Source organism: Malaclemys terrapin, chromosome 12 (assembly GCF_027887155.1).
Source record: "Malaclemys terrapin pileata isolate rMalTer1 chromosome 12, rMalTer1.hap1, whole genome shotgun sequence".
In the NCBI taxonomy this organism is placed as follows: Eukaryota; Metazoa; Chordata; order Testudines; family Emydidae; genus Malaclemys; species Malaclemys terrapin.
In genome coordinates, this window is record NC_071516.1 from 11,328,443 (window position 1) to 11,342,422 (window position 13,980).

A 13,980-nucleotide genomic window follows, 5' to 3' on the forward strand; every position below is an offset into this window, starting at 1 on the left:
CGTGTACCTTATGCTGAACTAGTGTTTGGGGATTAGGAGGAAGTATCGTCCAGATTCTTTGGCTGGATGTTTAGCTCAGACGTTCTTACTGAAGAATTATCTACTGAACAACCAACTCATCCTCTGAGACAGAAGATTCAAACACTAAATGATGTTGTCTGAAAGTCAAAATATCACACAATTGAAAAATATATTATGTTTGGAAAAAAGTATAATGAGGATACAACGCAATCTAACAAAAAGATGCTGGGCTTTGAAATTCCAATGCCCAGAAATTAAGTTGGAATCGTTGTAATTCTAAGAGCGCACACCTTTCTCAAGCAGAGATTGTCTGCAAGCATAAAGGATTCCTCCTGGCTTTTGTTTATCTCCCCTCAATAGGATTAAGTGAAAAATTAGAAAACAAAAACCTCTCTCGACCAAAAGGTTCAGTTCTGGGTTGTTGTTTTTTTTGTCCAGTTAATGGTACAGAAGACTTATTATTATTATTATTATTATTATTAACAACTTGATATAGCATTGAGATAAAGCTGCAAAGTTGTTTTAACTATATGTAAAGTTAAAAACTAAACTATTGATAAGAATGACTTTTTATGCCTAATACTTTCCCCACCAATACTGCCAAATAATTTCACAGATGTGAATAAGTGTAAACACAGAAAGCTTTAAGCAACATGATTTAACACACACAGGAAGAGAAAAGAAAATCCAACCCAGAATCCCAAAACTCACAAACCAGAGTATATAATGAAGATACTGAAACATAAGCTCCTTGTTCAAAATAAAGAAGACTGCATTTGTTTTGTACTTTAGAATTTAACAAGAGAAAATGTTTACAGCAGCATGAATCAATGTGCTACAGTAGAGGTAAATCAGTGTCAGCCATGTTATGAAAGTAACTGCAGTGGAAAAAAAAATATTAGTCTTAATCAAGTCTGGTACACAGAGCCTTGATAAAATCATTGTATAGCAATGTCACTTATTTATTACTAGTGTCCGACTTCTTCCAGATAAACTGCACATAACAACATTGATTATTCCCATCTAAACATACACAGCTAAATTCTCAAAGTCATAACATTAAGAAGGAAATATACTGGATATAACACAAAAGCAACCACTATTGTATGGTACACACATCCTAAGATATGGAGTGAAAAAGATGAATGCACTTACTCAGCATTAAATCCATTCACATGTAAGATCCTCATCTGTTTGACTATTGTGCTTTTACCAGATTCACCAGCACCTAGAAAATGAAAGTAAATCAGTTTCAGAAGGAAGCATGAGTGATGCAGGGGCACATAAGAATCTTCTCTTCAGGAGCAAAATCCAAAAAATTTGGATTACTCAGTACAAGAGTGAAAAGTGAAAGAAAAAAGTAACTGCCATAGGAAACTGCAGACATGGCTAAAAATAAATGCCCAGTTCCAGTCATGTGTCAGAGCTGAAACTTGGAAGATTTCACCGTCCATTATTTCTAGCGTCAATGTTAAAAGCAGGCTGGCGGTTTGGAGGAAGAGACAGGGGCAACTTTAAGATTTCGGGGAGGTGGGAGGGGAGAGGAAGAGAAGGGGGAAAAAACTGACAAGTTTGAATCTTCTCATTTGATTACCACTTTCTGGTGGAGAGAAAGGTCAAGTCAATGAAATCCATGTGAAGCAAAATCATTTTTCAGTTAGATCCTCAAAATCCTTGAGCCTTAAATGTAGCTCCTGTCATACAAACACTGAAACTTAACTACTCAATATGCAAGATACGGACATTGTCATCTGAATAAGGAAAGCAGTCCCTCTGACCCCTCCACCCACACATCTGCAGAAAAGCTCCCTCCTCCTACCCCAGGCTGCATCCTGTAAACAGCCTCCCCTATTCTCTCCACATGCTCCAAACCACTCTCTCTCACACACACACACTCTATGGGTTGCAGAGAAAGCCCTCTCCAGTCTGCATCCTGTAAGCAGCCCTTCTTGTCTTCTCCCACCCCCACACACACCGTGAACTAAAGAGAAAGCCCCCTCACTTTAGTCAGGTTCCCATAAGCAGTACCTTTCTGGTTTTCCCCCACCCTACACACTGAACCTAGGCTATGGAGAAAGCCCCCTTTCTCCCGTTCCAGTCTGCACATTGTACCCACTCCTCCTGCATACTAAAGGGCTTCAGCAACAAAATCCAATTGAGCCATCCACATTCAGATCGGTGGCTCTCTGTGCAAAGCAGACAGACGTTTTTTGCAGAGTAAAACCCCTTGGCCTAGCGAATTATACACACAGATGCTCTCTTTAGCATCCTTTGGCTGCTTGTTTTCCCCTGCCATAAGCCTGGGTCTCACTAAGAGAAAGTGCACAAAGACCTTTGCAGGATGGGTTCATGGAAGCACAGTTTGTGTTTCTAGGATGCCAGGCCTTCCCTAGCACACACTGACAGCACAAGCCTCCATTTTGAGTCTCACGTTCAAAACTGCATTTTAGTAGTTATATTTCAAAATTTATTTTCTGACAGAGACACTCACCTCTGCCTTCCACCATAAAAACTGGATTTTTTTCCCCACCCAAGTCCTTAATAGCCCTGCCCTCCTTCCAAACAAGCCTCTTTGGACATTTTGCTGCCCAGATGCCAAAATCTTACACCTCTTTTCTCCCTTTTTCGCTAGTTAAGAATATTTTCTGTCCCTAATTTTGCATCTAGGCAACCACCATATCCCCCTACCAACAAAAAGCAACCATGCCATCTGATAAGACAGGGAGCAAAACCATGAACATTCCCAGTTAAAGCAGAAACTGGGTCTTCTCCACAACTGGAAATAACCTGTGTATTCCGGTGAATGTTGCATCTGCTGAAATACACACACACACACACACACACACACACACATACACACATACACACAGTAATTAATAACAGAATTTCAACTCTAATGCTGAATTTCCTAATGATTGCCTCAGACAGATTTTAACTTCCAGTTTCTTAATTTCCTTTCCTAGTTTTTGTTTTGTTTTGTTTTTAAAGACTAAAAACAGAGTATAAAATGTGTAATTGACATTCCATGGAGTTAGAGGCTTCTTTGGACCAGACAGAACATCAGTGGACCAAGTTGAAGCTTTATATATTGCTCTGAATTAGCCCATTCCTAAAATGTGTAGCTCATTATGGAGCAACAGGGACACATAAAGGCCCCAGTAGTGTGAACGCTTACATATGTGCTTAACTTTACCACCATGGGTAGTCCTACTGATTTCAGGGAGACTACTCATGATAGTAAAGGTAACCGTATATAGGTTTGCTGGACTGGTGCCTAAGAACAGTATTATCAATCCATCAAATGGAATGGAATGTATTTAGGTACTCTGTATTATTCTTAATATTTTCTCAACATACTGTTATTATAATGTTTTACACTTAGAGTTTCTCATTTATAGATTTCAAGTGCTCTACAAAAGTGGATAAGCAGAAGACAATAATACACAGATACAGGCATTTTACCATTAAGATGTGTGTGTTATGGATTTCACATAAATACATGACAGCTACTGTTTTAAACCTCAACATCTGGGTCATTCACATTTAAACACCCATGAAGAGGCCTTATAACTATTATAAAGAGCCTACAAGTTTTCATTTATAGATATCTGAGCCATTTTTTTTGTTACCAAAGACAAAAAAAAGCACATCACAACCAAATGTCTTCTATTTTTTGAAATCTTGTCACTTACTTACACAAACTAATTTGATAAATATTGATAATTTTTGATAAATATTTGATAAAGACAGGAAAATCCTATATAACAGTCAGTCTCCTGAATCTCTGGCTGAAATTTCCCCCAGACTGAAAGCCAAATTGTACTGAAAAGAGGGGTCTTCTATGGGAATGTTGACAGACCCTTAAGCATAGTGGATGCTACAATAATTCTTCTGGTTATTTCTCCATTTACGCCAAACCTCTTTTCTTCTTCTAAATCGGCACTTTAAAGATTTTACTCATGAGGATATCCAAGTCTGCACCCCTCCTCCCAAAAAAATTAAGATGTCATTTCATAACAGAACTGATTCAGTTTTACCAAGGGCCAACCTCTCCTCCACACAAAAAGAAACCCTTAATACATTCACAACCAATACACTCTACAGTGACTGAATTTGCTAACATCTCATATTTACATCTCATTTTAAAAACATTTCAGAACAATATGCCTGCCCCAGGTACATTTTTTTGTTAATATTTTTATTGTAATTTTGGGGCTTTCACCACTTTATAAACCTAAACCTGTATTTCTAATTGTATCTGCTCAAAAATACCACATATGCAAATAATCCAGTCTTAGATGTTAAAAATTATATATATATATATATATATATATATATATATATGACCAAGCCATAAATGCTCCCCAGAACACAGAACATTTAACTAGATTTGCAACAACAACAAACAATAATAATGGTAACAAACATGACAGAAGAGAGAGTATATGTCCATGACCCTTTTAAAAACAGCCTGTTTCCCACCACAACCCTGACATTACACTTCACAGCTTCCCCACCACAGATATTCACACATACCCAATCCCTTTCCTTGTTCCCCTCAAGGATTAGCATCCCTTCCCCAACCACTTCCCCATCCTCTTTTCCAACACAGTATCCCCCTTCTTAAAAATCCATTTCCCCATCTCTCTCCTCCACAGCCTGGCTGTAAGGTGCATTTCCCTGTTCCCATCCCCTATTTCAAAAAGGGGGAGTTCCTCCAGATCTCCCTTCTCCTCCCACACCCCGAAAAGCCCATTTAATTCCTCCTTCCCTCAACAGTAAGTGGGATCAGTGAGTCGCCCTGTAGACATGCTCACCCCTGAATAACTGCTTCCCCCACCCTTGAGCACCCCACTCCCTGTGCCCTCCCTTACCTATTAGGAGGAGCCTGGGTAGGCCCTGAAGATTTACTAGCTCTTTCTGAACAGCTGTTTTGCCCACATCTCCCTCTAGGCTCAAAGCCCCGATCTTTCCCAGCCCCCAACACCCTTACCTAGACCTATTTATCTTCCCATAGCTGCTTTCCTCCAGACTCCCTCTCTCACCCCCAACTGCTTTCCTGCACCTGGCACCCCTTTACACAGGGTCAGGTCGTCAGAGCCCAATGAGCATCCCTACAGACCATTTGTACTGTGAGCTTTCCCCAAGGCCTCCTTCAGTCCCTCATTACCCTCAAGAGCCCTTATTTGCTTCTCCCCCTTTCCCTCAACCCAGCCCACTCTTCTCACTGGCTCCCCCAATGGATGGTGCTATAGACCTGTTTCTCCCAGGTCCCCCAAGCCTTTCCCGTTACTCAGTGAAACTGTGTGGCCCTAGAGACCTACTTCCCACAACACCCCCTCCTCCTGGCTAGGGCCACCCCACCTTTCCCAGTGAGAGTAGCCTAGACCTTCCTCCCAGCCACTCTCTCCCCTAACTCCGGAGAAAAGAGCCAATGGGTGGGCCCAACACACCTACTTCCCCGGGGCAAGGCCCCTGTCCCCTCAGCCCCCACCCCCAGAGCAGCCGGTGCATGGTCCAAGTCCTACAGACCTGCTCCCCCAAGCCCCCCCCGTAAGAGCAGTCGGTGCGTGGCCCTACAGACCTGCTCCCCCAAGCCCCTGTCTCCCCAACCCCCATCACCCTGTAAGAGCAGCCGGTGCGTGGCCCTACAGATCTGCACACACCCCCCCCGGCCCCCGTCTCCCCAGCCCCCCCATCACTCTGTAAGAACAGTCAGTGCGTGGCCCTACAGATCTGCTCCCCCAAGCCCCTGTCTCCCCAGCCCCCCCATCACCCTGTAAGAGCAGCCGGTGTGTGGCCCTACAGACCTGCTCTCCCAGCCCCCTGTCTCCCCAGCCCCGCTCACCCTGTAAGAGCAGCCGATTCGTGGCCCTACAGATCTGCTCCCCCAGGCCCCTGTCTCCCCAGCCCCCCCATCACCCTGTAAGAACAGCCGGTGCGTGGCCCTGCAGACCTGCTCCCCCAGGCCCTGTCTCCCCAGGGCCCCCCTCACCGTGTAAGAACAGCCGGTGCGTGGCCCTGCAGATCTGCTCCCCCAGGCCCTGTCTCCCCAGGGCCCCCCTCACCGTGTAAGACCAGCTGGTACGTGGCCCTACAGGCCCCTGCCTCCCCAGCCCCCCCCCCATACGAGCGGCCAGTGCGTGGCCCTACAGCCCTGATCCCCCAGGCGCGTCTCCCCAGGGCCCCCCTTACCCAATAAGAGCAGCCGGTGCGTGGCCCTACAGCCCTGATCCCCCAGGCGCGTCTCCCCAGGGCCCCCCTTACCCAATAAGAGCAGCCGGTGCGTGGCCCTATAGACCTGCTTGTCCTTCTGCAGCTGCTTCTCGATTTTCTTGTTGGCTTCTCGCTGCGCCTTCTCCTCGTTGCGCTGATCCTCGGTCTTGCTGTTCCCTAAACAGCCCATCTTGGGGAGGGGGCGGCCGGGGGGACCAGGGGAAGGGAGCAGGAGGCGGCTGGGGCGGCTGGGGGGAGGGAGGGAAGGGAGGGAGACACTCTCCCGGGCTCCCTTCTTCTTCCTCCTCCTCCTCCCCCCCCTTTACTCGCTGCTGTGGCTGCCGCTGCCCAGAGACATGGAGAGAGCGGAGCCAGCCAAGGGGGGGCCGATGGCGATGACTTTGCTGCTGCTCAACCGGGCCTCCTCCCCAGCAGCTGCAGCTGCTCCTAACCCTCCCTCCCAGAACCACTCCGATCCCCTCAATGCACCTTTCCCGAGGGGAAAAAAATAGGGGATCTCCGCACCCCTGGCTGGATCCCCGCTTAGTTCGGATTTAAAAAAAAAATAATCACCCCCGTTTCCCCTCCACACACACGAATCCAGTTGCAGGTTCACCCCCCCACAAAAAAAATATATATATAATCCTCCTTAGATCCAAGGCACAGGCTCCAGCAGGAGAAACCTCCCCAAATCCTGATCAGAGAGAATCTAGAAATGTCTCTTCCTTGCCTCTCCCCCCTCTCCAAAGGGCTGAAGCACCCAAAGGGGTCAATCCAACCCCCAGCTCCCTGCTGGATAATAAGTCCCTTTTCTTCTCTGGGCTCTGCGGGTTTTCCTCTTCTGCGGCCGCTGCTTCTTCCTCCCTAATGGTGGTTTTTCCAGTCCAAGGCCCCCCTTTTTTTTCCTTGCTGCTGCTGCTGCTTTTTCACATTAGGTTTCCAGGCTGCTGAATCCTTTGGCTTCTCCAGCAAACAGAGGGAGTGGGGGGCAGAGAGGGGGAGGGGTGGGGGGGAGAGAGAAGTAAAAGCCGGTTTGGTCTCCCCCCCAAGCAAAACTGGCCCCGCCACTAGCGGGTTTTCCCCCTAATTTATTTTTTCTCCTCTCTCTTGCATTTCTCTTAGCGAGAGAGGGAGATATTTATTGAGATCTATAGAGAAGGGAGAGAGAGATGGGGTGGGGCAAGCAAGCTCACACACTGAACCATGGGAACTGAACCATTCACATGATACCCAAACGTCAGGCGTTGCTGACTAGAGGCGCCCTCTTCAAACCAGACACCAAGGGAGGCACCGGGTCCCAGAGACCAGATGTGGGGAGAGGCGAGCGCGTTCGCTCTTATGCGCCCCTTTTAACGCTCCCCATTTGTTCTTCACGTTCAGAAGTTTGCTTATTTAGTGGCTTGGCTACAAAAACAGTGCAAGCAAGTAGAACAGCAGAATTTTCCCTTTACTGGGCATTCGTGTTTGTCTGACATGCAAAACCAAGGTCCTAAGTACTTGTGTTCAGTAAATCCACCCGCAGTTTTAGCATGTGAGCTTTGCTGTCCGGTCAAGTTCCAACGAAACTAATACCTCCTAAAAATTCCCCTGCCAGTTTCAGAAAAATTATTTTATTTTTCTTCCACCATCCCGATTTCTTTATAGTGGTGCCATGTAAACAGCTACTACATTTCCCCAGTAAGCTCACTATAGTAGGGGCCTGTCCTGCAAACACCAGTGCATAATGCTTACTGCAGCCTACAGGCCCACTGAAGTCATTGTAGCCTGATTGTTTATCCAATTTAGGACTAAATTATCTTAATTTTATTCATTAGTATCATGTTTTAATGTTCTAGGCCTGATGCTGCAAACAATTTGGGCCATGCATAACTTTAATGACTTTAAACTTAATAGTCTCATGGAAGGACTATTCATGCTTAAAGTTAAGTATGTGCCTAAGTGTTTGCAGGATTGGCAGTTTAACTATTCAATTAAAGTTTATAAACTTTATTCCATACACATTTTAACTAAGCTGTTCATGGGGAAAGAGCTGTCACTTTATAAATAAAATACTTATTAGAGAACAGCAAACCAAATATTTGTATTTAAATATATATTTGTACGTTATTGGTTGCTGAATTTTAAGGCTTTTCTAAATTACATAAGGCCTATCCTGCAAACACTTAAGCATATACCTTTACTGATGAAGGTGGTTCTATGTGAGTAAAGTTACTCAACTAAATGTTTGCCACAACAGTCCCATATACTTTGATCCTGGAAGCTCAGCATAGGCAGAATCATCTCCCTGCAGGCCTGGGACCAGAGGCAGATGTTTAATTTTAAGTATGCAAATAATTCCACTGAAGTAAATGGGGCTACTTGCATGGTTAAAGTAATATTGCTGGATTAAAGCTTTAGACTACATTGCACTACATCCTGTCTCTTGTGTATATGCCTTTTGTTAGCTAACCATTTCTGGTTTATTTTTAAAAGATTTACAAAATAAAAATACCCTACCCAAAGCAGGCAGTAACAAGCATAAACAAGTGAACTGCACTTGCAGTTGGAAAATAAAGGTTAGTGCCTTAGTGTTTCTTCTTGTAAAATACTAGTTCCCCAACATTTATCAAAAAGGGATTTGTTTTTCTAAGGCTCTCATCCTGTAATCTGCAGGTGGAAGGAGGCTGTGCAGAGCCTCACAGACTGCAGTGGGGCTTCATAGAGGTATAGGTATGTTTATGCAGAGCAGCTTACAAGGTCAGTGCCAAAGAGTTATTAAAACAACAACAACAAAACTGTCACTGTAGTCCTGATCCTGCAAACAATTGCACATCTATTAACTTTATGTTTTCATGTGCATGAAGTTAATTCCTGAAGAGCTTGCAGGACATGGGGCCATTTTTGCAAAAACCCCTAAATTTGTACTCCCTCTGTTGTCTTCGTATCAGCAAAAACTAGTCTCAAAGTTGTGCTAATACTGTTGGTCAGGCTGGTACAGAAGCAAAGATATTTATTGGCATGATGTTCTGGCATTCTGTAAGCTGAAGTTGTCAAACAAAATGACTGTTGATATCAACTCCATTCAAAACACCAGGGGAAAAGAAAAGATCAGGGACTGCCTAATGGAAAAGAACAAGATGGGAAAGGAAAAAATATTTTAAGCTTTTAAAAATATTAAAGCACATAATGAAGATATAGACAAGATTACCTGATAGCATCTGCCCCAAACTGATATTTTACCTGAGCTTCTATATTAGTTATCACTGTATTCTCTCTGTGATTAGTGAAAATGTATGTCCCTCATCCCAAGTAAATTTATTTATCCTCCTTTGGAAAATTAAATTCTGCATAAGAAAATTCCAGTGTGCACCAGCCAGTTAAAATACTGGCAACCATCTGCAGTAAGAATACAGTAAGCATCTAGGAAGTCATCTTGACCTATTAGACTGCACCTATTCTGTTGCCCTTACTTACAGGGAGGTGGATCTGAAAGCAATCATAGGTCCGGAACAGAATACCTACCCAACCTAAGGCTTTGGAGATTTTTCAGGGCTTTTGGTGATTCTGTTGGTGTCAAACATGAAAGTGACAGGGAGTCTGGGCCTCGAGCCATAATCCTTTGAAGACAATGGGAAGACTCCTAGTGACTTTACTGAGCATTGGATCAGGCCCAAAGAAGCCCTCAAAGACTTGTCTTGAATCTCCAATGCCCAGATTCAATTGAAGCAGAAGATATATAATTTTCCTGGCTTTTATTAATTATTATTATTTGAAATGTATTTGGAGTCAATTTATTTTCAAACAAATGCCAGTTATATAACGGTAGTTGCAGTGGGGTGGGAACCATATGACCCAGAGTAAAATTTACACTGAAAATACAGTAAAAGCGAGGGCTGTCAAGCAATTAAAAAAATTAATCACAATAAACAATTAATTGTGATTAATCGCACTGTTAAACAATAATAGAATACCATTTATTTAAATATTTTTGGATGTTTTCTACATTTTCAAATATATTGATTTCAATTACAACAGAATACAAAGTGTACAGTGCTCACTTTATATTTATTTTTTATTACAAATATTTGCACTGTAAAAAACAAAAGAAATAGTATATTTCAATTCACCAAATACAAGTGCAATCTCTTTATAATGAAAGTTGAACTTACAAATGTACAAAAAATAACTGCATTCAAAAATAAAACAATGCAAAATTTTAGAACCTACAAGTCCACTCAGTCCTACTTCAGCCAGTCGTTCAGACAAACAAGTTTGGTTACAATTTGCAGGAGATAATGCTGCTTACGTCTTGTTTACAATGTCACCTGAAAGTGAGAACAGGCGTTCACATGGCACTGTTGTAGTCGGCATCGCAAGATATTTACATGCCAGATGCGCTAAAGATTCATATGTCCCTTCATGCTTCAACCACCATTCCAGAAGACATGGGTCCATGCTGATGATGGATTCTGCTCGATAATGATCCAAAACAGAGCACACCAACGCATGTTCATTTTCATCATCTGAGTCAGATGCCACCAGCAGAAGGTTGATTTTCTTTTTTGGTGGTTTGGGTGCTGTAGTTTCCACATCCAAGTGTTGCTCTTTTAGGACATCTGAAAGCATTCTCCACACCTTATCCCTCTCAGATTTTGGAAGGCAGTTCAGATTCTTAAACCTTGGGTCGAGTGCTGTATCTATCCTTAGAAATCTCACATTGGTACCTTATTTGTGTTTTGTCAAATCTGCTGTGAAAGTGTTCTTAAAATGAACATGTGCTGAGTCATCATCTGAGACTGCTATAACATGAAATATATGGCAGAATGCAGGTAAAACAGAACAGGAGACATACAATTCTCTCCCAAGGAGTTCAGTCACAAATTTAATTAATGCATTTTTTTTTAAATGAACATCATCAGCATGAAAGCATGTCCTCTGGAATGGTGGCCAAAGCACAAAGGGGCATATGAATGTTTAGCATATCTGGCATGTAAATACCTTGCAACGCCGGCTACAAAAGTGGCATGCAAACGCCTGTTCTCACTTTAAGGTGACATTGTAAATAAGAAGCAGTCAGCAGTATCTCCCGTAAATGTAAACAAACTTGTTTGTCTTAGCAATCGGCTGAAGAAGAAGTAGGACTGAGTGGACTTGTAGGCTCTAAAGTTTTACATTGTTTTGTTTTTGAGTACAGTTATGTAACTAAAATAAAATCTACATTTGTAAGTTACACTTTTATGATAGAGATTGCACTACAGTACTCGTATGAGGTAGATTGAAAAATACTATATCTTTTATCATTTTACAGTGCAAATATTTGTAATAAAAATAATAAGATAAAGTGAGCACTGTACACTTTGTATTCTGTGTTGTAACAGAAATCAATATATTTGAAAATGTAGAAAAACATCCAAAAATATTTAAATGGTATTCTATTATTATTTAACAGTGCGATTAACCACAATTAATTTTTTTAATCACAGTTAACTAAAAAAATTAATTGCGTGAGTTAACTGTGATTAATCGACAGCCCTAGTAAAAACTCATCAGTTTCCCATTGTAATAGTTACGAAGAGACTGCAGAACTGTCAATATGTACCACTTTATGAAGAAGGGGAAATCTGCCCTCAGCCTCAAGGCGCTTTTGTATTTTCTTTGTCATCAGTCCCTTCCAGATGGGAGGAGATCTTTAACTGGAGCCTCAAAGTACTCATAAATGTGTGCACAAATATGATAGTAATTGGAGGTGGAGACAGAAAAAGGCCAAACAAGCTACCTGGATGGGAAGTGTGGTAGAACATTCACTGATAAGTGAATTATTGCTGTGAAATTGTTTGCATTTGTACCTGATGGCACTGAACACTGTCCTAAAACAAAATCAACAAGGAGTCTGGTGGCACGTTAAAGACTAACAGATTTATTTGGGCATAAGCTTTCGTGAGTAAAAACCTCACTTCTTCGGATGCATCCGAAGAAGTGAGGTTTTTACTCACGAAAGCTTATGCCCAAATAAATCTGTTAGTCTTTAAGATGCCACCAGACTCCTTGTTGTTTTTGTAGATACAGACTAACACGGCTACCCCCGATACTAAAACAAAATGTGAATTAGGTGTGTGCTGAAATGACCACAATGATCTGTATATCTGGAGCAGCTGCGGGACAAAGGAATTGTGAAGGTCCTTGTATACTGTATACCTGCGGCCTTCAGGGTGGAATAAGACCTTGGGCTATGGTGTTGGATAAGAAGGATGTATTCAACTAATTTACAAAACTCCCATTGATTTACAGTGGAACCTGATTTGGCCCATTGCATTAAAACTGGTGCTCTCTTTATTAAAAACAGTAAAAAAAGAACTATCCAAAAGTGTGCATTCTGTGATCACATGACATTTGTATTAGGGACTGTTCCTCATTTATCTGAAAAAATTATGTCTTCTTCACCCACTGCAGGCCTAGACATAGGGAGACAAAACCTATTGACCTGATCCTGCACTGTTTAAGTTAATGGGAGATCAAGTCCTATATGCATTAATTTGTGAGATTGGGCTCCTTTTAGTTTTGACTGTGTTTCACACTTCCAGCTAAATATTAAAACCAGTTGATGTTCCTTCTGGGTCTAAATACAATGATAGGTAAAAGCTCCAGAAGAAATGTTATATTGCAACCCAATATTATCCTGTTGCAGATTCTTTTTTACAGTCTAAAAGAAACATTGCCAAGGAAACTGATACCTCTGTGTGGGTCTAGATTTAAGGATTTTGAGGGAAGGGGCATGGAATTTACTCTGGTGGCAAGACAACAATATTTTGTCAAGGTGGTTTATACCTGAAGTTAAAAATTGCTCCAAAGCAGCGACAATAGGATCTTTGGAAATTAATAACATTAAAAGACCACCTTTGTACTTAGGTGATTGTGAGAGGTTTATGTGTTGGTAAGTTTCATATAATACTTTTGATTATATTTGATAGATTTGCTGAGGGTGGGTCGAGGGACTGGAATGCTGATCCCACTGAAGTGTGATCTTGAGAGGAAGGGACGCTGATCCCTTCTTGTCAAACACCTGTGAATCTGGAATTCTCCCCCACCTAAACATATAACGTAGCATCCTTCAAGGCAATGCCTAAACCCTGTTTCCTTTTTTAATACCGTTCATTGTATGTGAAGGAAGGATGAGGATGCCTTTGGTTTTTTCTGCTCCACTCTGGGACAATGTTGTTTTCAGGGCTTTATTATCTTCTAGAGGATTTAGAGTATCGGGGGAAAAGAATTAATTAACACAATTATACGCAGTGGGTGCCCAAAAAAGTTCCACTGGTCCTGAGCACCTGGCAGGATTGGACCCTTGAGTAGAAATGAGAGTTTTCCTTGGGAAAGGTCCATGGTTACTCAGCACATCGTGCTGCTGCTCCATAGGTTCATGACCCTAATGTTCCAGTGGGTCTAAGAGAATTCCCCTTGTAAAAATAGGGAGCATCTCTGGAACAAGTGGAATCTTTCAACCAGGTGGCACTTTTTAAGGGCACCTAATATATCTCTGAGTGTGTGCACGGACACTCATGTGTTGATTAGAGATGTTTTCTCTCTTCTGCACGCTGTTTTTTTCTTAAATTTAGCATGATAAATAAAAGGCCTATGCTCTTGGGTTAAGACTCCAGTAATGCAGGATCAGACCTACAATTCTCAACATGATTAATCCCCAGTAAACTTGGCCTTCCCGCCAGTCTGATGTGGTGATTCATTAAGGCTACGATTTAGACTCAGATC

At 42.3% G+C, this 13,980-nt stretch overlaps 1 protein-coding gene across 3 annotated transcripts in view; it reads right to left on the minus strand.

The window, feature by feature from the left end:
* The window catches only part of GNAS (GNAS complex locus), a 263,534-nt gene that overhangs the window by 153,228 nt on the left and 96,326 nt on the right, over positions 1-13,980 (minus strand). Inside the window, exons 1-2 of one of the 3 annotated variants that reach the window (XM_054045877.1) lie at positions 6,289-7,404; positions 1,177-1,249 (exon numbers count right to left, since the gene is read on the minus strand). In XM_054045877.1, coding sequence (XP_053901852.1) covers positions 1,177-1,249; positions 6,289-6,427 — 212 coding nt within the window. In that variant the 5' untranslated portion in view covers positions 6,428-7,404. Of the gene's footprint in view, positions 1-1,176; positions 1,250-6,216; positions 6,240-6,288; positions 7,405-13,980 lie in introns of those variants that run through there. The other 2 variants (XM_054045878.1, XM_054045876.1) reach the window with 2 other exon arrangements.